The 21,877-nt window shown below is 57.8% G+C and overlaps 1 protein-coding gene across 1 annotated transcript in view; it reads right to left on the reverse strand.

Moving 5' to 3' along the window:
- Positions 1–11,272, reverse strand: part of MED15 (mediator complex subunit 15) — a 43,073-nt gene extending 31,801 nt beyond the window's left edge. Inside the window, exon 1 of the mRNA XM_018044834.1 lies at positions 11,110–11,272. Within this exon, the coding sequence (XP_017900323.1) occupies positions 11,110–11,177 (68 nt within the window). The 5' untranslated portion in view covers positions 11,178–11,272. The remainder of the gene's footprint in view (positions 1–11,109) is intronic.
- Positions 11,273–21,877: the final 10,605 nt, after the last annotated feature.

Consider the following 21,877-nt stretch of genomic DNA (forward strand, 5'->3'; position numbering starts at 1 on the left):
GGCAACAGACAAGCCCCCACATCCATTTAGCAAGAACAGGACACTGCAAAACCAGAAAAGTCAGATTGCCAAAAAAAAAAATTCTTACAAATGAAAGTTTATTAGATGTTAGCAGGGAAAGGTCAGAGGTGAACCTGAAGCCGTCTCCCGCAGGGCAGAGCCAGGAGGCAGGAGATGGAGACAGGAGGAGGGCCCAGGCTGCGGAGCCCTGGGGAGGAGCACAGCCCCGATGCGGGGGGAGCGAGTGGGGGGTGCTCCTTGAAGCGCCACCCTGAGCTGGGGAGCGAGGCGAGCTGCCCTGAAGCCTTCCGAGAGGAGAGGCTCCCAGCCTGGGGCCAAGCAGCAGCGGGACGGGTGACTCAGTCCCGGGGAGCCCCTCCACCGAGGAGGCCGCGAGCACCAGGACGGACGCGCCTCCCCGGAGCCCCTCCTGGAGGCTGCTGGACCGAGACACTGAGAGAAAGAGGAGGAAGCCTCCAGGGAGCAAACCTCAACAGCAGGGCCCTGAGACACCAGCCCTGAGAGGGCCCCGCCCCCAGGCCGCCAGAGCCAGGCGGGCGAGCACAGGCGGCCCGTGGCACCCAGGCCACTGAGGCCGCAGCCCTCGGCCAGTGGGCTCAGAGGGGCCGAGCAGCGAGGGCCGGCGCACAGCACCCCCTGCGGCAGAGACCACTCGCAGCGGCGCAGCCTGGCACCCAGGGAACTGCGCTGAGGGCAGGAAAGGATGGGACGCAGCTGGCTGAGTCACCAGCCGCAAGCAGATGCTCCCGGCCTGAGAGGAGGACGCCTGCCCGCCCTCACAGCAGCCGGGAGCCTGTCTCAAGCCACATCCCAGACCTCGACTCCCTCTTTTCTCCTCACGTCCCTGTTGGTCTGACGGAGCCCTCCAGTTTCTGCTGGAAAGACTCCTCAACGGCGGATGAGGCTCAGGGAAAGGAGACCTGGAGAAGCTGCCGCTGCTCTCGGGAGGGTGTGTCTTATTTGGGCTAGAGGAGCCACACGAGCTTCGTCAGCCTCTCCACTCTGCACGTCTGACTCATCCCAGCACTGACCCTGGGGCTCCAGGCCTGGGACCATGGTGGCTCTCCAGGTTCCAGCCCTGAGCGCGTCCCAGCCACCCCGGGGCAACCACCCGGTGAGGATGGTCTGTGTCAAGCCAAGAGCTTACGAAAGTGCTTATCTCACAGGCCTTGTGAAGTGTTCAGGAGGAGCAAAGCCCTGTCTTCCAGAGATCCGCACTTGATTCGGGCAGTGAGACTCACACGGTATCAGATGTGACTGAAGATGGCCCAGGGGAGGGGGGACGGGGGAGGAGGGGAAACGCTGGTCCCGTGATGTGAGCTCTCCGGGTAGTGGGGAGGCCGCACTCCCACGATCCCCACTTCTGTGAGGGGTTGGAGAAGTCCTAATGGGACTTTGAACAAGATGGGAAATAGAAGGGCCACCTCGTCTGGTGCAAGCCTGCTCACACCCTCATCCTGTCGGAGACCCCGCCCTTACAGCCAGTTCTAACCCTCAGCAAATGCTCCCGGGGGAGGCGGGGACACGGAGCTTTTACAGCAGGGGCACACTGTGCCCCCTCTGCCTGGCAAAGTGATAAAGCGTCTTTTCTCCTTCACCCAGACAAACGGGCGTTTCCAGCACACAGGACGACACCGTGGAGATGAGTGAGGAAGGCTCCCGTCCACGAGTGTGCTGCAGTGGCCTAGAGCACTATGTGGCCTAGAGAGCCTGGGCCTCTGGGATGGGGCAAGCACTAAGCCTCAGAAAACCTGCTCTAGTAACCAGAAGTCGGTCCAGTCCCTCCCCACCCAGACAGACCAGTGGCTCAGCCGTTGCCGACTCTCTGCGACCCCATGGACGGCAGCACACCAGGCCTCCCTGTCCATCACCAGCTCCCGGAGTTCACTCAAACTCATGTTCACAGAGTCGGTGATGCCCTCCAGCCATCTCATCCTCTGTCGTCCCCTTCTCCTCCCGCCTTCAATCTTTCCCAGCATCAGGGTCTTTTCCAATGAGTCAGTTCTTCCCATCAGGTGGCCAAAGTACTGGAGTTTCAGCATCAATCCTTCCAGTGAATATTCAGGACTCATTTCCTTAGGATGAACTGCTCAGATCTCCTTGCAGTCCAAGGGACTCTCAAGAATCTTCTCCAACACCACAGTTCAAAAGCATCAATTCTTCAGCGTTCAGCTTTCTTTATGGTCCAACTCTCACATCCATACATGACCACAGCCTTCACTAGATGGACCTTTGTCGGCAATGTCTCTGCTTTTTAATATGCTGTCTAGGTTGGTCACAGCTTTTCTTCCAAGGAGAAAGCATATTTTAATTTCATGGCTGCAGTCACCATCTGCAGTGATTTTGGAGCCCAAGAAAATAAAGTCTGTCAATGTTTCCATTGTTTCCCCATCTATTTGCCATGAAGTGATGGGACCGGATGCCATGATCTTAGTTTTTTGAATGTTGAGTTTTAAACAAGCCTTTCCACTCTCCTCTTTCACTTTTATCAAGAGGTGCTTAAATTCCTCTTCACTTTCTACCGTAAGGGTGGTGTCATCTGCATATCTGAGATTACTGACATTTCTCCCAGCAATCTTGATTCCAGCTTGTGCTTCATCCGGTTCAGCACTTTGCATGATGCGCTCTGCATAGAAGTTAACTAAGCCGGGTGACGACACACAGCCCTGACGTACTCCTTTTCCGATCTGGAACCACTGTGTCTAGCCTCGTGAGACCTGGAACCACGGACACACAAGTTCCAGCCAGAGTCCCCCAGGGCATGGACTGTGGTCGTGAGAAGGCCACCACTCAAACTGAACTCAGAGCATCATTCCACTTCAAGACCGTGGGGCTGTGAGTGTGCCGGCTTATTTAAAATGCACACACACACACAGACAGAAATAAATAAAATGCACACACATCGAGTCAAGCGCCCAAAGCCACAGGGCTGAAGGAACGGGAGCGCACGGCAGCGGCAGCCGCCTCTGCGCGGGGAGCGCATGGAGAGCGCCCTGCTGCTGTGAAAGCGCCTGCAGCGTCACCTGACCGGAGCGGAGGGCTGTGCGCGCCGGCCCCCGCGGACCAGAGCGCTGGGGACGGGCTTCCCGCTCCCCCACGCCTCCCTCCGCTCCTCGGAAACCCCCAGCTGGCGCTAAGCACATGAAGGCCCGACCTGAGGCAGAGTCCCGAGAGCCAGCGCTGCAGCCCCGGGGGCGGGGCCAAGCCGCCGGGGCGGGGCCAAGCCGCCGGGGCGGGGCCAAGCCGCCGGGGCGGGGCCAAGCCGCCGGGGCGGGGCCAAGCCGCCGGGGCGGGGCCAAGCCGCCGGGGCGGGGCCAAGCCGCCGGGGCGGGGCCCCCGCAGCTGGGGCTGTCAGGCGCACCGCGGGAAAGCTCCGGGGACGGCGCCCCGCCGCGGGGCAATGGCGGAAAGAGCCGCCGCCCACGAGGACGAGTACCGCGCGTGGCACTCAGCAGAGCCCAGACCCCGGGGTGAACAGCGTGGGACCCGGAGGACGGCTCGTGCGGGAGCAGATGTCTCCGCGGCCAGGAAGTCAGGAAAGCAGGGCCAGCTCTGCACCGGCTGAAGCACAGGGTGCCGCCCGTTCAGGACGCAGCCTGGGCGGCAGGCGGGCTTTACTTCAACACAGAGACACACGATGGGAGTCTGGGGAGGGCCCCGGGCCCCAGCCCCACCCTCAGCTTTAGCGCCCAAACTGACCTCAGCCCTGGGCAGGGGTCCCCAAGTGCTCCCTGGGGTGACCCTCAGCACCCGATGGCTGTGAAGGGCCCCCGGTGGCCCACAGGGCCGTCTCTCCACACCCGGCGGCCAGATCACTCCCTCACACCGCACCTCTGAGGAGGACGGAAGGGACGCTGGAAAGAGGGAGAGGACGGGGTCAGCGGGGACGAGGCGGGCACTGCCCCAGCCCCAAGGCCTGGACAGGCTTCGGAGAGCAGGTGCCCGGGCAGCACCTTCTGCTTCTGCCTGCCCTGCCCGGCCTGGATGCCGAGGGACTGAGCAGAGGCCACCGGGTCACACCCCGCCCTGGTCCTTCCCCTGGTCCCCAGGTCAGGAGGAGCACCCGCTGCTCACCACCAAGTCAGAGCAGAGCCCGGGGAGGACTGGCGAGCGGAGAGAGGACGCGCCGGAGCGCTCTGCCATCACAAACAGCCTCAAAAACGACAAGTTCAAGCGTCTTCTCCAAGCACTCACTGTGCCAAGCAGGTCACTGCACCTGGATACACAACTCATTCAGGCAGAGGCCGTTATTAACAGGCCCCGCCTGGGTTACAAGGCACGCCTCCTTTTGTTTGCCTTTGGCAACACCCCACAGCTTGAGGGACCCCCGCACCAGGGGTGGAACCGCACCCTCGGCAGCGACAGGGCCAAACAAGAGACCACCAGGCGTCCTCACGGGCAGAGCTTCTTAGGAAAGTGGAGGGCGCGCCCCCTGCCCTCTAGATTGCGGTTTCAAGGTAATCACACCTGGGCTGCTAACTCCCCTCTCCCGTCTCCGGGACCAGGTGCTCCTTTGCTTATCTGCTGAGCAGAACCATCCAGAACAGCCTGGACTCCCTCGTCTGCACGGCTCCACGCTGCTCTCCACACCCCTCCCTGCAGCGGCCCGACGTCCCGCACCTGAGATGAGGCACCTACGGGTGTGCACGACGCAGAGATGTGACCAGGTCCTCCTCCCCACAAACTTCTAACACTGCTGGAGAAGCAAAGTAAGTAACCACGAGTCGCAAAACCACAAAAGAGTTCACCTGTTCCGTTCACGCCAGGATGCATCCGATCAGAATCCAACAAACTCAGGAGGAAGCAGGACCACGGTGGGCGGAACCATCAAGGGTCAGGAGTGGGGATGATGCCAGACCCCCGACAGGGAAGAGGAGAAACGACTGCAGCCGGAGGCAGGGGGCAGCGGAGTCTGGCGGGGGCCCTCCCACTGCATGGGGGCAGAGGCGGGCAGGGAACCCGGACAGGCAGCTTCAGATGGAAAGCAGAAGCCTCTCAGCAGGGGTGGGGAGGGCAGAACCGCCTGAAGGCGGCCGTGCCGGCACCGGGCCAGGCGAAGGAGGCTGCCCACCCTGACTCAGGGCACGGGGCAACTCGCCAGCTCACAGCCGCTAGAGACCGCGGCCCTCCTCCTCCGCCCTGCACACGGGGTCTACCTCTCCTTCCAAAGATTTCTGATTGCACACAAGTACACGGTGACTATTAAACTCCACAGTACCCACGTGCACTACAGATCACAGAGAAACTAACATCACCCAGACAACCAGCCAAAGCTAACGACTCAAGCGCAGCCTGCACCCGACGTCCACGGCTCGTGGGGACACCAGCTTGCCTGCATCCCGCATGCGTGGTGCTGTGCCTTTCTCAGACTCTGAGACGAGCACCCATCAGGGTGACCCAGGTCATCCCTGGAGAGGCAGGAAGCAACCGTGACTCGAGAACGCTCGTGACGTTCCTGTCTGGAGGGCCCAGACCAGGGGGCGGCAAGCACTCCAACAATCCAGGCGCAAAGTGGACGAGGCGGCCAGAGCGCCGGGGTGGGGCAGCGGCCGACCTCGTGTGCTGGGAGGGCTCGGGGCTCGGGGCCTGGTGCTGAGCCAGGGAAGCAAGCAGGAGGCAGGCCAGCCAGACCCAGAGCTGGGTGCCCCTGAGGGTCTGGGCCAGCCGGCACAGACTCTGGAGGAGGAATCCCAGCACAGAGCTGAGTCCACCAGCTGCCACCCAAACATTCTGGGTGTCAGACTGACTGGGGACAGAGGGTGGAGTCCTTGAGGCGACAGTTGACAACTTGAAGCCGAGTGCTCAACACACAGGTGTGGCGGGGTCTTTACACTACTCGGTTCTATGACCCATTTTGAATTTTTAAAAAGCCATCAGAATTCCTTTAAAAATTGACCTTTAGGTTCATAACCGACATCACTGCCCTCAGGGATACTCTTCTGGGGCAAGTACCCCTTGCCCTTCACGAAGTGGTCACAGTCCTCCCCACCCTAGAATGCCCACTCAGGGTCCTGGACCAGCCACGGCCACCGAGTCAGGAATGGCACCAACAGCTAGACCATTTCCAGCCAGGAAGCGGCGTGAAGAGCTGCAGCCCGTGAGGCCAGAGGTCAGCGGGGCTGGCGGTGCTGTGTCAGCCACCCTGCGGGACCCAGTGGCCCAAGGGGAGTGGCTAAAGCAGCCAAGGAAGCCCCCTGGCAGTGGCCCTACCGAAGCGCACTCGGCGCATCTGGCTTGGGCTAACCTCCACCCTCAGTGTCCCCAGAGGCGTGGCCACCCTTTCGGACGGAAAGGCAGTGTGCCTCGAGGCGGTGGCTGAGCCAACAGGCCAGCTCCCGCAGCAGGGCGCAGAGCATGCCCCCACATTTCAGCTGCCGTTGAGGAAATCCTGGGTGATGGAGGGCTCCTGTGCCCTCAGGCCACTCTCACTCCCGGTCTAGGGGAGCAGAGCCAAGCTCAGGACCCTGAAGTCAGCATCCCCCCCGTCACGTTCTGGCTGTCTCACTGGGACTTATGGTGACCAGACAGGGCCCCTGGCCTTGGGGCGCAGACGTTCTCGTGGTGGGCTGAGCCCAGACACCAGCCCGGCCATGTGGACGGCACCTGGCGAGGGAGAAAGTGACGGTCTCAGCAGCCTCCACGCTGGAGAACAAGGCCAGAGTCACACCACGGAGGCCCTGGGCTGCTGCGGCCTGCGGGCCAAGCCAGGAAAAGCATCAGCCAAGACTCAGCGGTTTCTGCCCAAGGGAGGGGCCACAAGCCACAGGCAGGCTGCAGGCGCGCAAGCTCCAGGAGGCTCCCCTCCCTCTGAAGGCCTCTCCAGACCCTTGCGAGTGCGGCCTGGTGCTCTCCGCGGCTTCTGTGCCTATTTCGTTTGCCTCTGGGTAACAGCGCTTGGCATGCTCCTTCCGGTCTGGGCTGAAACCTCCGCACCTCCTAGGTTGCAGACCTGGATCTCCCACGTCCCTTGGGGGCTGCGGCAGAAGAGGGGGCTGACCTGTTGCTGCCCCCCACCCGCGACTCCCCTCCGCACGCCCTCCCTGGCCCCTCACTGCAGCCCTGACCAGGGCTGCCCTCCCCCAGCCGTCTCCCACCCCTTGGGATCTGTCAGCCCAGCGGACGTCCATTCACTCCACACCTGAAGGTGCAACCTGCTGTACTCAAGGGTGGGAGCTGTCAATACAAAACTCGAGGCGAGCCTCTGGAGACGCTCAAGGCAGCCCTTTCTCGCGTTCACAGTGCTGCTCACTTCTCACACAAGCTTGTTCTCCAGAAGCCAACAGATCGGACACGCGTGCGCAACACTCACCCAACGACCCCAGGAGGCGGGTCTAAGGCCCACAGAGGCCAGCTGGGGGGCCCTCAGGGGGCTGCTCTAGCGGTCCTGCTGGGAAAGCAGGTGTTCCACAAAGAGCGCACCTGAGCCACCGAGGGTTTCGCAGCTACGCCCCCCAGAGGCTGCTGTGAGCGGCGCGGGGCTCCTCACCACCTTCCCTGGCCCCGCCTCCTGCCAGGGCCCGGGTGGGGGCAGCAGGGGAGACATCACTGCGAGCCCCCAGCCCTCCGCTCCCCTCCCGCCAGCCCCATGAGACCGACTGGACTCCTGCCTTCAAGAGGGGATGGCCAGAAAGGTGATGTGCCCGAGGTCACTCAGCTAACACATGGACAAAGCACGGGCTCCCAAGCTTCAGAGTGCGTGGAGCCGGTCGCCCGGGCCAGCGGCCGAGACAGAGGCCCACACAGCCCCCAGGACGCCGCCTGCTCCTGCGCGCTTCAGCAAGTGTTTCACACGCCAGGTGTCATCTTCACAGGATTAGAGTCCTCCGGGAAACTCAAAGGCCAGAGGTGTATTTATTACAGGGGGTGACCCACTCTAGGCAGGGTGGGCAGGACCTGGAGAATTTGATACTGAAGCAGAACTATCAATAAAGAGAAGGAGCTAGTCAGGAATACAGGGGCGGGGCAGGCGGGGGGTAGTCTACCCTTCGTGGAATTCTTTGAATTCTCCATGATACACTGTTTAAAGGGAAAGAACAAAGAAAGAACTTGGAATGTGCAAGAAGCTGGAAGACCAGAGAGGCTGGACAAGGGCGGGGGTTCAAGAGAGGTGGCGAGGCCACGCCGGGCCATCCGGAGCCCTGTCCGGACGCTGAGGACACTCACTGAGGAGTTGTCAGCAGGGCAGTGGGGAGCGAGGGGAGGCAGAAGTCGGGAGTCGGGAGGCTAAGGAGGGGCTGCCCCGGCATCCCTGCAGGGCCTCCGGACAAGCCCCGCTAACACCGCCTCCCACAGTGGAGTCGGGAGCTGCTTCAGCCCGTGCTCCAAGCACGTTCTCTCCAGAGCAACTCGGAGCTGGGTGAGGGCACGGTGCCGCTCTGAGATGCTCCCCTCCCTCTGTGACAGCCCAGTTCTCCACTTGGTTTTCCTCATTCAACTATAGATTACTTCGGCTCAAAACATTTCCCAAGGGGCCACCCTGGAGGTCCAGGTGCTAAGACTCCGGGTTCCCACTGCAGGGAGCACAGGCTCAGTCCCTGGTTGGGGAACTAAGATCCTGCATGCTCTGTGGCAGGGACCAAAAAAAAAAAAAAACAACAAACCATTTCCCAAGACAGCCAGCTTTAAGCACCAGCGTGAACACTGGGGAAAGTCAGGAGTGACAGCATGCCAGGTGTCCTGACCTTTCTTTTGTAACTCTGTGAACACCGTAAATCAAGGCACCGAGAATCACAGCTTTCAAAGTGAAACCTGGAGAGAAAACAGAAGCTCTGAGAACTGAGAACGCCCACACGAGTGAGGCAGACCGCTCCCGAGACTGCTCATCCTGGGCTCCCCACTGTGCCCAGGCCCTAGCCCTGAACACACCCACAGGAGAGGCAGAAGGGCCTCTCCAGATCTAATCAAGGCATTGACTTCAAAGAGGGGACAACATCCCGGATTATCCTGGCGAGCTCAATCTACTCTGAGCCACTAGCAGAGAACTATTTTTTTCTGGATGAGGCAGAAGAGTCCACCCTTGCTGGAGCTGGGCATGTGGGTGTGGGAGGGAATGGAGCCAGCCCCAGGGAACAAAGACAGACTGACCCTGGCAAAGCTAACAGCCGGTGAGGACCGATTTCGCCTCAGGCCTCCAGCTGTGTGGAGCTGAACTGTCAACAACCTGAACTAGCCTGAAAGCAAATTCCACCCCAGAGCCTCCAGGAGGAAAGGCACCTGCCAACATCTTGATTTCGACCCTGGGAGACCCTGGGGAGAAGACTCAGCTGAGCCCACTGAGGCCTCTGAGCTACAGAAACTGCTGGGTAATAAAACACCTCGGTTGTTTTAAACCAAACGAATCGTAGGCAGCAACAGAAAAGTAATATCTAAGCACCAATCTAGCAAAAAAAAAAAAAAGAAAAAAAAGGACCCAGGTGCTCTGGAAGCAGAAGGCTGGATCTAGAAGTACTAAGTCTGTCCTCTCTAGTGCCCCCAACCCTCAGACACTCCCCTACCTGCCCCACTTCCTTCGGGGATAATTCATTCCTTCCGTCTTTAAACTCCAGGCTTCCTCCAAGAGAAATCTCTGACCTGGGGGCCTCTCTTACAGGAGCCCAGAAGTGGACCAAGCCTCAAGACTGCACTGAGTCTGCAACAAGGGCAGAAGCGTCCCAGCCGATTCCACTGCAGGGCCCCACTGAGCTCTCCAGTCACCACCGCCTGCCGCGGACTGCTGGCTTCCCTGCCTTCCCCCACTTCCTTCCTCCCACACGGCTGCACCCCAGCCCCTCCGCCCAGTCAGCGAGCACCGTCCACCGCACTCGCCCTCCTCTTTCCCTGGGACCGTCTTCCTCTTTCAGCCTCCAGCACTGTCTCATGCAGGCCTTTATAAGCGCTTGCCTGACTAGGTCACTCCTCAGCGATTTTACGGAGCGATGAGAAAGACAGGGCTCTAGCAGGGGGAAATTCAGGCATGAAAAACGACAGGTCCCCAGACCCCCAAGAGCTCAAAACTCTCGGAATGGCCTTCCTGGCCTCTCTCCTCTGTTCTTGATCCGCCTGGGGTGGGAGGGTGGGGAAATCGAGGGATCTTCCCAACTCTGGCATCTCAGCACGTCCAGGCAAGCCCTGTGCCAAACAGAGGCTCACCTCCCCAGCGCTGCACTTCCACCACTGACTGGCCGCCCCCGCTCGCCCTCGCTGCATGACCGTCTCATGAAATCCCACGACTCAGCCTAGCACGAGGGCCACCCCGCTGCGCGGTGGGGGCTCACTCTCTCCAAGCCTCAGCTGGCGGTGACGGCCCTTCCCACTCCTTCTCGTCTTTCTGGGGCTCGATTTCTGCGTCGCCTACTCCCCAAGGCTGCTTCTGGCCTGCTCAAGCGAACTGTCAATTCCGGTGGGAGAAAGCCGGCGCTGTAACTGCGCCCCGAGGCGGCGGCGCGGCCCCCGGGGGCAGGGGCTGACCCCCGCCGGCCCCGCAAGCCCTAGCAGAAGGCAGTAAAGCCGCAAGCGGCCAGTGCGGAGAAGCGGGAGCTCGGCGCGCCGAGTCCCCGAGCGCCAGGCAGCCTCGAGCGGTCAGCAGCTGAGGCCGGGGAGGCGGCTAACAACCCCAGCTCTTCACGCCCACTCCCGACCGAAGGGCGCTCCCCGACCGCCTCTTCCTGTCACCCTCGGGCGAAGGCCGCGGCGGGGAGGGGCGCCCCCGAGACTCCCGACCCCGCCGCCCCTCCCGCCCGCCCGCCCGCAGGCGCGTCTCCGAGGAGGAACCGCGCGGCGCCCAGCGCTGCGGACGCCGCCACGGGAGGCCCCGGGCTCCTCCGTCCCGCGGCGGGGCGCAGAGCGGGGAAAGGCCGCCGCCTCCGGAGCACACGGAGGACGAGCGCGAAGGCGCAGGACGATGACTCAGAAGCCCGGGCTCGCCCGCGGCAAGAGCTCGGCCCGGGGAGGCGAAGCCGCGGCCCGGAGGCGACGGGGGGGTGGGCGGCGAGGGCCGCGCCCCGGGCCCCGCCGCCGCCCGGCCGCGCCGCCGCCGCCGCCGCCGCGGGGAGAGCCGAGGAGGGGGCTGCGCGGAAGGCGGGGGTCGCGCGCCGCCCCGGCCCTGCTCACATTTGGCTGACCAGCTTCTGCCGGAAGGCGGCGCTCCGCCAGTCGGTCTCCTGCCCCGAAACGTCCATGCCGGCGCCCCGCTGCCACCGCCCGCGCCCCGCGCCGCCGCCGCCGCCGCCTCGGTCGCGGAGCCAGGCCCAACCCGGAAGCCGTCGGCGGCGCCCCGGCCGCGCCGGAAGAGGAGCGGGGATTGTGGGAAACGGGCGCGCGCGCGCTTGTGGGAAATGGAGTCCCGGGCGCCCCACGGCCCGCCGCGCGCCCCACGGCCCGCCGCGCGCCCCACGGCCCGCCGCGCGCCCCACGGCCCGCCGCGCGCCCCACGGCCCGCCGCGCGCCCCACGGCCCGCCGCGCGCCCCACGGCCCGCCGCGCGCCCCACGGCCCGCCGCGCGCCCCACGGCCCGCCGCGCGCCGGCTCGCCCGCCTGGCCCGTGGCCCTGCTGCGTGCGGGTGCCGTGAGCCCAGGGCAGCCGCACCGCTCGCGGAGGCGGCGCGAAGCCGCACGCTATCTGAGCGGATGCCTTGGAGACACTGTCTATCAAAGACTTCAGCACCTGCTCGGCCCTTCCTGCGGCCGCATCCCAAGACGGACCACACGCTGGTTCTCTCCGTGAGACTTTTGGAATTTCATTTCCCACCAATGGCTCTGTTTTCTAGGGCTTGGGAATGTGAGGAGCCCAAACCACACTGCTCATTTTTCAGCACAGGCCGTCCCGTCTGGCCCAACAGCCCTGTCCGTGGAGAGCATAGTCTAGATGCTCACGAAAGGCACACGACCGTGCCGAGGGGCGGAGGCCGGGGGAGCTGGAGCAGGCGGGAATGGACCCGGGGGTGAAGCCTGAGGATACCCTTAGGAGGCTGAAATCTCTGCCGGATTGATCCTATGGGGCTTTGTCTGCGTCCCTGAGGAGGGAAGGCAGGTGACAAGAATCCTGAGCCCCAGTGGTCCAACAAAGGCTATTGAATGGATGTACAGTCACCGAGATGGGCCTCATGGAAAACGTGAGCTGACACCTGCCGATGCCTACTAAGCGCCGGGCCCAGGACGGGCTGTGCCCACTCTGTGTCCCCGAGCCCCAGGCAGGAGTACGGACGGGACTGCCAGAGGAGGCAGTGAGCGGTTTCCACAGAGGGGCCCCTCTGGTCCTCAGGTCTCATTGCCTGCAGCGATGGACAGATGGAAAACGTTTTTGCTTTCATTCTTTCAAAAATAATTTTTAAAAACTCGGTCCTGGGAATTCGCTGCCAGGCCAGCTGTTGGGACTCTAAGCTTTCACTTGACAGGGCGCAGGTTTGACTGCCGGTGGGGAACTAGGATCCCACAAGTGTCCAGGTCAACAAAAAAATTCCGTCCCCGTGGCGATCAGCTTGTGCTGGTTTGCCTAGGACTTCCCAGTTTTAGCTCCCAAAGCCCATGTCTTGGCCACCCTCAGGCTGACTGGAGTGGCTCATTGCCCTGTCTCTGTCCCTCCTGCACATTTAGTGAAACTGAGATCTAATACGCTCATCATAGAGCTCACTCTTTTAAAGTATGCTTCAACTAACCCTTGTGTGCTAACTGTGTTCAATAAACCAAGTGACTCATGAATTAAATATTGGTTATGTATATTGTGGAGAAGGAAATGGCAACCCACTCCAGTATTCTTGCCTGGAGAATCCCATGGACAGAGGAGCCTGGCGGGTTACAGTCCACGGGGTCACAAGGAGTCGGACACGACTGAGCAACTTCACGTTCACTTATGTATATGTGTGTCTCCAATTCAGTGATTTTTTTTCCTGTCCTTACTGTCGCTCCTCATGACAAAGAGGCTCAGAACATTGTCAAGAATTTATCATCAAGACAAACTTAAGTGCTATCCCCTTTGGTGTTTGCTCCAGACTTCTATTTTCACTCATCCCTTTATCTGGGGTCCAGAGGTGATGACAACTTGGTTAGAGTCTGGATGGTGACTAGGGAAAGAGAGGCAGAGATGGCCACAGACCTCCTAGCCTCAGGGAGAGAGGGGGAGACGCAGGAAGGCAGGTCCTGAATGGACTCTAGGGGAGGAATGGCAAAGGAAGCTGAAGCTGACTGGAGGCAGGATCCTTTCCCAAGCCACCGAGGTGCTGGACCAGACCTCTACTCTGCTGGTTCCCGAGACCACCTTGCCATAGCTGGACCCTGTCACAGCCACACATTTGGTGGAGACCATGCTGGGCCCTGCGGGAGGCAGGAGCTGGAAGCTTCCCGCTAGAAAGCCTTGCACACCCTCCTGGGGGCTCTGGCCCTCCCCTTCCAGCTTTGCACGGGGACCCCCTCTGGTCCCCCTCCTCACTCTGGTGCTCAATCCTGGAAGGTGCTGACCTGCCCCTCCTGAAACCACACACCTCGGATAGGGGGCTGGACCCGGCCAAAATCCAGACTGAGACTCGAACCCACTGTCTTTTAATTGGAATGGCACACCGGGTCTCAGGACTTAATGAAGCTAAGGTTCTTCATGTCTCTGGGCAGGAGGGATTCAGCGAGAGGCAAAGTGACAGGTAAGAAGTGGATTTATTTAAAAAGAAACACTTTCCATAGACAAAATACAGTTTCTCTCGAAGGGCGGGAGCAGTCCCAAAATACGTGGTGGTTAGTTCTTAAGGGCTGGGTAATTTCATAGACTAATGAATGGGAGGGTTATTCCAACTATTTTGGAGATTGGGTGGGGATTTCCAGGAACCAGGCCACCACCCACTTTTTGGGCTTAGATGTCAGCCTCAGGAGGAGGAGGAGAAGGGGACGACAGAGGATGGGATGGTTGAATGGCATCACAGACTCAATGGACATGAGTTCGAGGAACTCCCAGGAGTTGGTGATGGACAGGGAAGCCTGGTGTGCTGCAGTTCATAGGATCACAAAGAGTCGGACATGACTGAGCGACTTAACTGAACTGTCAGCCTCAGAACAATCACAGCACCAGTGAGCACGCATTTAGATACTATTATATTACAATGGATGTGTAATGAGGCTCCAGGTCCACTGGAAGTCAAATCTTCCACCTTCGTGGACGTTGGCAATTCTAACGAGTTTTTGTCCTGTCCTCAAGGGCTATGCTGTTCTTTTAAAGGTTGTGCCCTGCGCCCTTCTCTCCTGTCTCACTTCCACGCCAGCGCTTGCCAGATGTAACCCCTTTTCTGTGTTTGTCTTTGAGCCTGCAATCATTTATGAGTGTGGAGGTGGCGGGCAGTTGTTGCTTCTAAAAGCAACACAGTAGAAACTTTATTTTTTATTGGAGTACAGTCACTTTTTTTTTTGGCTTCCTTGCTGGCTCAGGGGTAGAGTCCACCCACCAATGCAGGAGACTCGCCTTCTGAGATGGCCTGCACGCTTTCCACAGACTGTTTCTCTCTGAATAAAGCCGCTTCTCACCTATCACTCTGTCTTTCACTGAATTCTTTCTGTGATGACACATAAGTAACTTGGGCTTCACTACATCCTGAGTGCAGGTGTGTGATCTCGGTGAAAAGAAGGTGGTTTCAGGGGCTTCCCCGGTGGTCCAGTGGCTAAGGATCCAGTTTCAATGCGGGCGACGTGGGTTCGATCCCTGGTCAGGGAACTAAGATCCCCCCTATGCCACAGGGCAATTAAACCCAGGCGCCACAACTACTGAGCCCACGCGATCTGGAGGCCATGTGCCGCAGCTGGAGAAGGCCTGCGCTCAGCAGCGAAGATCCAGCCAAAAACACAGTAATTAATGTTTTTCATTTTTTACATTAATTTAAAACATTTTTTTGAAAAGGTAAAATCACAGCTCTCATTAACTCATTGATGAGAAAGCTGGTAACTTCTTCAGTTCAGTTCAGTTCAGTCGCTCAGTCGTGTCTGACTCTTTGCGACCCCATGAATCGCTGCACGACAGGCCTCCCTGTCCATCACTGTTGTGCCCAAGTCGCGAAATCCAGTGACCACCAGGGAGCCGGTATCCGATGGAAAAGCAAGAGAGTTTTTATTACCAAGCTCGAGCTGGGGCTCCCACCGGCACCGACGCAGCGGCTATAGGGAGGGAGCCCAAGTTTGGGGTTACACTGCTTATATAGGGAATATTCAGGTGAAAGGGTAACAAAAAGGGTGTTCAGGCTGAAGGACGACTGATTGGTTCCCTCTTCTATACGGTCGTGTGTGGATCTCTGATTGGTTTTTTTTCACTTACATGGTGAATCATTATTTCACAAAGGTAAATCATCAGTTCCAAGGTAAATCACAAAGGTAAATCATCACTTCCAAGGTAAATCACGAATCCTTGAACTTAAAGTCAGGAGGTTTATCCTAAGGGCTGATTGGCTCGTGCATAGTGGGGCAAGCTTAGGTGACATCCAAAGTCTAAGTCTGTTTGCCCGGCGCCTTTGCAAAAATGGGATTCTTTTTCAAGATGGAGTAGCTCAGGCTCTCCATCACCAGCTCCTGGAGTTCACTCAGACTCACGTCCATCGAGTCAGTGATGCCATCCAGCCATCTCATCCTCGGTCGTCCCCTTCTCCTCCTGCCCCCAATCCCTCCCAGCATCAGAGTCTTTTCCAATGAGTCAACTCTTCGCACGAGGTGGCCAAAGTACTGGAGTTTCAGCTTTAGCATCATTACTTCCAAAGAACACCCAGGGCTGTTTTCCTTCAGAATGGACTGGTTGGATCTCCTTGCAGTCCAAGGAACTCTCAAGAGTCTTCTCCAACATCACAGTTCAAAAGCATCAATGCTTTGGCGCTCAGCTTTCTTCACAGTCCTACTCTCACATCCATACACGACCACAGGAAAATCCATAGCCTTGACTAGACGGACCTTTGTTGGCAAAGTAATTTCCCTGCTTTTCAATATGCTATCTAGGTTGGTCATAACTTCTTCCAAGGAGTAAACGTCTTTTAATTTCAAGGTTGCAGTCACCATCTGAAGTGATTTTGGAGCCCCCCAAAATAAAGTCTAACACTGTAACTTCTTAGCAGCTTTTTAATATTCAGGAGTATTGGAATTGTTAGTGGGGGTGTGTGTGGGTCCAGCTGCTCACTGCTCAAAAGCCAATAAGCAGGCCATGCTGATGGAGAGGAAACTGTGCTTTACTTTAAATGCTGGCAACTGGCAGGGGAGGGTGGAGACAACTGTCCAAAGGCAGACTCCCCAGCCCCCATCCCACCCCCCGGCGAACCAGTGGGGCAAGAGCTTCTATAGACACGAGTGTAGGGGTGCATGCGGGACCACAGGCGGGAAGCAGCAGGGTCAGCTCTGACAGTCATCTCCAAACTGGACACCGGGTGGTCTGGCCGGCATCATCTTGATTGTTTCAAGTCCGGTTAATCTTCAGTTCCAGGCTCAGTTTGTTCCTGTTTCTTTGAGACACTTCTCGGAACTGTGGCAGCTTGGGCCATGGGTACAGTCTGGTCATCATGGAGTTAACTTCTTCCACCTGGGGTTTTAGTAGCTAACAGCTCACAGGATGTGGCTCAGAATGTTATCTACAGTCCCTGAGAAAGAGCTAGAGGTCCCTGACTCTGCTCAATGACCACGTTATTATCATTTGGTCTCTTCCAACCATTCTCTTTTGTTTCTGCTTTTCTTCTTTATCTGATTAAACTTACTCCTTGACTAAGGTTCTCTACAGATAAAAGGCTGGTGTAGGACATGGAGTGTGGTTGGTGGGGGGAGCAAGGACCACAGGCTCCTGCTCCGCTTCAAAATGAATATGCAAATATAGACAAGACTGACCTCTCCCCTGGCGAGTGACAGAGATTCCCCCCCACCTGGCAGAATTTGCACGTCTAGGGACGAGAATTATTCTGCACTGTGATTATCTGTAATGTACAGAGTTGTAAACTAGTTCAAGGGCAAGGGAATCTGATAGCCCAGAAAAGTGTGGTCCAGACGATGCCCAGAGTATATCACATAATCTTTACAGGTTTTTTTTTTACCTTTTTCCCCAAGCAGGTAGCACTTCGTGTACCCAGCGGCGATTGTCACATTACGAATTGCAAATCCAGGTAGGGTGAGGCTGCAAAACAAAGGATCCGGTTTCCTCAACAAGAAGAAAAATGCAGGCTGCCACACTCTCCCTCAGACTGCACTCTGCGGAGTGTGCGTCTCTCTGAATCCGAATAAATCTACTTCTTATCTAAAAACAAAGAAGAGAAAGAAGAAGAAGAAAAACACAAGTGAAGGGGAACCCAAAGATAAACAAAGGTACACTTCAGAGGTGCCCCATCCTAAGTCGCTTCAGGCGTATCCGGCTCTTTGTGACCCCATGGACTGCAGCCCCCAGGCTCCTCTGTCCATGGGATTCTCCAGGCAAGAGCACTGGAGTGGGCTGCCAGGTCCTTCTGCAGGGGGCTTCCCCACCCACAGCTCTTCTGCAGTAGGAGGAAGATTCTCTCCCACCAGCACCACCTGGGAAGACCAGCCAGAGGCTCCCCACCCGTCTGCAATGCCACGACCTTGTCTGAACCTTGATGCCAATAAATTTCAACCTTCAGCGAGAAAGGACATGTAGAGAACAGTTGGGAAATGGGATTACTTGGCTATTTGGTGAAGTTAAGACGTTATTATTGGGAATTCCCTGGCGGCCCGTTGGTTGGGACTTGGTGCCTTCGCTGCTGGGGCCTGGGCTGTATCCTTGGTCACTTGGTTTAAGGAAAAAAAAAAAAAAAAGTCATTGCTACATCACAGCCTCTAAATTACCTGCTTCAGGTCAGGTACCTAACCAGTCTATTTATGGACACGTGTTGCCAGAGAAGGAAGTATGAGTGGATGGTCATGTCCCAGAAGTCAGGTGGGTCCCTGGGACCAGCTGCCAAGTGAGGAGCCTCGGCCTCACGCAGGCAAGAATCCAGGAGTGAGCCACAGGAGGGAGAAAGCCAGTTTACGTACAAACAAGCTCCGCGGACAGGATGCGTCCCTCTCAGAAAGTGAGGCGGCCCTGGGTTGCGGGGTGTTTCGTTTTCACAGTTTGGGTGACAAACGTAAATAGCATATTGAAAAGCAGAGACGTCTCTTTGCTGGTCCGTCCAGTCAAGGCTGTGGTGTTTCCTGTGGTCATGTGTAGATGTGAGAGTTGGACCATAAAGAAGGCTGAGCCCGGAAGAATTGATGCTTTTGAACCGCGGCGTTGGAGAGGACTCTTGAGAGTCCCTTGGACTGCAAGGAGATCCAATCAGTCCATCTTAAAGGAAATCAACCCTGAACAGTCTTGGAAGGACTGATGCTGAAGCTGAAGCTCCAATACTTTGGCCACCTGATGCAAAGAGCTGAGTCACTGGAAAAGACCCTGATGCTGGGAAGGACTGAAGGCGGGAAGGGAAGGGGACGACAGAGGACGAGATGGTTGGATGGCGTCACCCACTCAATGGACTTGAGTTTGAGCGAGCTCCAGGAAATGACGAAGGACGGGGAAGCCTGGCGTGCTGAGTGGCAAAGAGTTGGACACAGTCTAGCGACGGAACAACACCGCCCGATTTCGGTGGCTGAGTGGGAGCGGCATCTCAGCTCGTCTGGGGAAGGGGTTCAGCTCAGTTCAGCTCAGTCGCTCAGCTGTGTCCGATTCTTCACCACCCCATGGACTGTGGCACACTAGGCCTCCTTGGTGAGAGGGTAGGGATTTCCAGGAGTTAGACTACTGTCTACCTTCTGGCCTTTTATGATTGGCCTGGGGACTGTCCTGGCCTCAGTGGCTGTGTCAGTTAGCTAATGGATTGTAATAGGCGTGCAATGAGACCCAAGGTCCACTGGAAGTCACATCTTTTGCCGCTTGGGCCTGCTAGGTTCTAACCAGTTAATGTCACATCCTTGAAGGCTGTATCATCTTGTCATGGTTTTTCCCTGCCCCCTTCCCTCCTGTCTCACTTCCGCTTTGGTTCTGCTTTTTCACAACTGAAGACACGCCTGCGGCAGTGAATACCCTCCATACGCTGCCTTGCTCTCGTCTGGGGTCTTCCTCGGATACCCAGAGCTGCCACTGCTGCTCTGCAGAGAGCCGCTGTGCGTTCATTTGAATGCGGATAGCCGATACCGATAGTTCTAGGTACCAGTTATGTGACGCTATGTAACAAATTACGCCACGGCCAAGGAGCTGAAAATGGCAACAATAAACATCCACTGTCTGCCATCCTTCCTGCTGCTGCTGCTGCTAAGTCGCTTCAGTCGTGTCCGACTCCGTGTGATCCCATATACGGCAGCCCCCCAGGCTCCTCCGCCCGTGGGATTTTCCAGGCAGGAGCACTGGAGTGGGGTGCCGTTGCCTTCTCCTATGGGCCAGGAATTCAGGAGCGGTTGAGCTGGGTTCTGGCTCAGTCTTTTTCTTTTCTTGTTTCTTTCTCTCTCTCTCTCGTTTCTTACATTCGGCTGTGCTGGGTCTCGGTTGCGGCATGCACGATCTAGTCCTCTGACCAGGGATCGAACCTAGGCTCCCTGAGCTGGGAGCTCAGAGTCTTAGCCACTGGACCAGAGGGAAGCCCCTGGCTCAGCGTCTCGTGAGGTTCCAGACAGCTGTGGGACGCCGAGGATCACCGTGCTCAGAAGGCCTGGCTGGGTTGGAGGGTCTGATTGCCAGACAGCTGGCTCCTGGCAGGCAAGTGGGGCCCGGTTTTGACAGAGGTCTGGGGTCCACACAGGCCTCCCCGCAGGGCTGCCTGAGTGTCTTTACGATGGGGTCGGGGGCGAGAGCTTACGGAGCGCAGACAGAGGCAGACGCAAGGCTTGAGGCCTTTTACAATCACACACTCCCCTATGTCTCATTCTGTCCCTTAGAACCAGTCATGAAGTCCAGGCCACGTACAAGGACAAGAAGAAAAATTGGGATTTACCCCTTGGTGGGAGGAGAGTCAAAGATCTTCCAGGCTTTTTATTTTTTTTTTGAAACAAATTAAAATCTATTTATCTGGCTGCCTCGGGTCCTAGCTGTGGGGCGCTGGGTCTTCGCTGGTGCATGTGAGAGCTCAGTCCTGCACTCAGCGGCATCACCTGCCCGGGGAAGTGGACTGTTGGTCACTGGGCCTCCAGGGAAGTGCCTGCAGGCGTGTTTGTAAACCTCTCTAACTGGCACATCCGGCACCTGCCCTGTTCCTGACTGCCTAGCCCAGCCTAGACAAAGCTCTTTGCCTGATCGGTTCTGGGAGTACACCCAGCCTTGATACTTGATCAAGTTCCTCATTCCCCACCCTGGATAATCCCGTTAGGACAGGGCAGCAAGAATGCCCCTACCCTTGACATCTCACATTAGTAATCTTGCATCCAGCAGCCCCTCATTCTGGCCCTAGCTGTCTTTGCTGTACTCAGACGTGAACCGGAGCCCTCCCCCACTGAGAGAGCCCCGAGGACGGCAGTAGTCTTCCTGAAGAGTCTTTCTTACTGTTTCAACAGGTGTCAGAATAGTATTTTCTTTACCAGCGTGGGAAAGCGAGGTGTAACATTTGCATTTCCTGAGTATCACTGCCATTGAACTCACTTCCTTTCTTCATACCGGCGGGGACTTCCTCTTCTGTGAGCTTCCGGTAAAGACCCTTTATCGTTTTTCAGGTTGGTTCACTTTCTAATTATTAACTTTTAAAAGTTCTTATTAAAAAAAAAAAAAAGCTCCTGGAGTGGTTAAGGGTCCACCTGCAACGTAGGCGATCCTTGGTCCGGGAAGATCCCACGTGCAGGGGGGCAACTGCGCCCACGTGCCACCGCTGCTAAAGCCTGTGTCCCCTAGGGGACAGCAGCAGGAGCAGGGGGAAGGCCCCGCAGCGCCGGACGGCGGCCCCGCTCGCGCACCTGGAGAAAAGCCTGTGCAGCGAGCGAGACCCCGGCCGGCAGACATCACTGGGAGAGGAACTCCCTGACGCATTCTGAACGGTTATTTAAAAGTCTCTATTTATTTATTTGGTCCGGTCTTCGTTGCGGCACATGGGTTGGTCCCCCTCGGAGCACGGGCTTCCCTGACAGCAGGGCGCCAGGACTTCGTTGCCCTGCGGCATGTGGGGTCTTGTTAACAGTCAGGGATGAAGACGGCGCCCTCTGCATTGGAAGCCAGGCTTCGGAACCACTGGACTTCCAGGGAATTCTCTGGTTTGTGTCCTCTTTTGAGTGTTAACTGCTCACATTCATTTCCACTTATTTAATGGACTCAATATCATCCGTGATTGTTTTGCACTTAAGAAATTTCATTTTTGGCTGTGTCATGCAGCTTGTGGGGCTGTTAATTCCCTGAGCAGTGAAATCACCACATCATGACCTCCGGGCCTCCAGGGGATTCCCTGGATGAATTTTTTCACAGACTCTTTGCCGCTTGCTGCCAATGTCTTCGCCAGTCTCGACTGATTTTTGCTTGCTCAGGATGGCTGTGATCAAACTGCTCTGCAGACAGACACGGGTGCTGCTCTCCTTTAAGGCCCTTCCCGCTGGGCGGAGACGTCAGACCTCCCGTTCTCCACTCCAGCCTGCTGCCTAGTGTCTCTGCTTTGGACCTCTCTCTGCTTCACCTCCCTCCTCTTGTTCTTACTCTCCTAAGCGCCAGCCCTGTTCTCCATGCAGGAGCACAGCCATGGCGGAGCAGCCAGAGCTGGGACCCTCGGGGAACAGAGGCTTTGCTCGGAAGCTGACACGTCCCTGGGAGGACACCAGGTTCTCTTGCCCGTCCCTCGCTGAGGCCTCCCCCGCCCTGCCCCTCCTCTGCTGCGGACGTTCCCGTGGCGGGGACCATTGACTTGAGCCGGCTGTATTTTGAGATAAGGGTCCCTCCAGCTCCCCACAGTCCCCAGCCAGCGCCCCCGTCTTGCTCCGGGCCTCCTGTCCT

This window comes from Capra hircus, unplaced genomic scaffold, assembly GCF_001704415.2.
Source record: "Capra hircus breed San Clemente unplaced genomic scaffold, ASM170441v1, whole genome shotgun sequence".
Taxonomy (NCBI): domain Eukaryota; kingdom Metazoa; phylum Chordata; class Mammalia; order Artiodactyla; family Bovidae; genus Capra; species Capra hircus.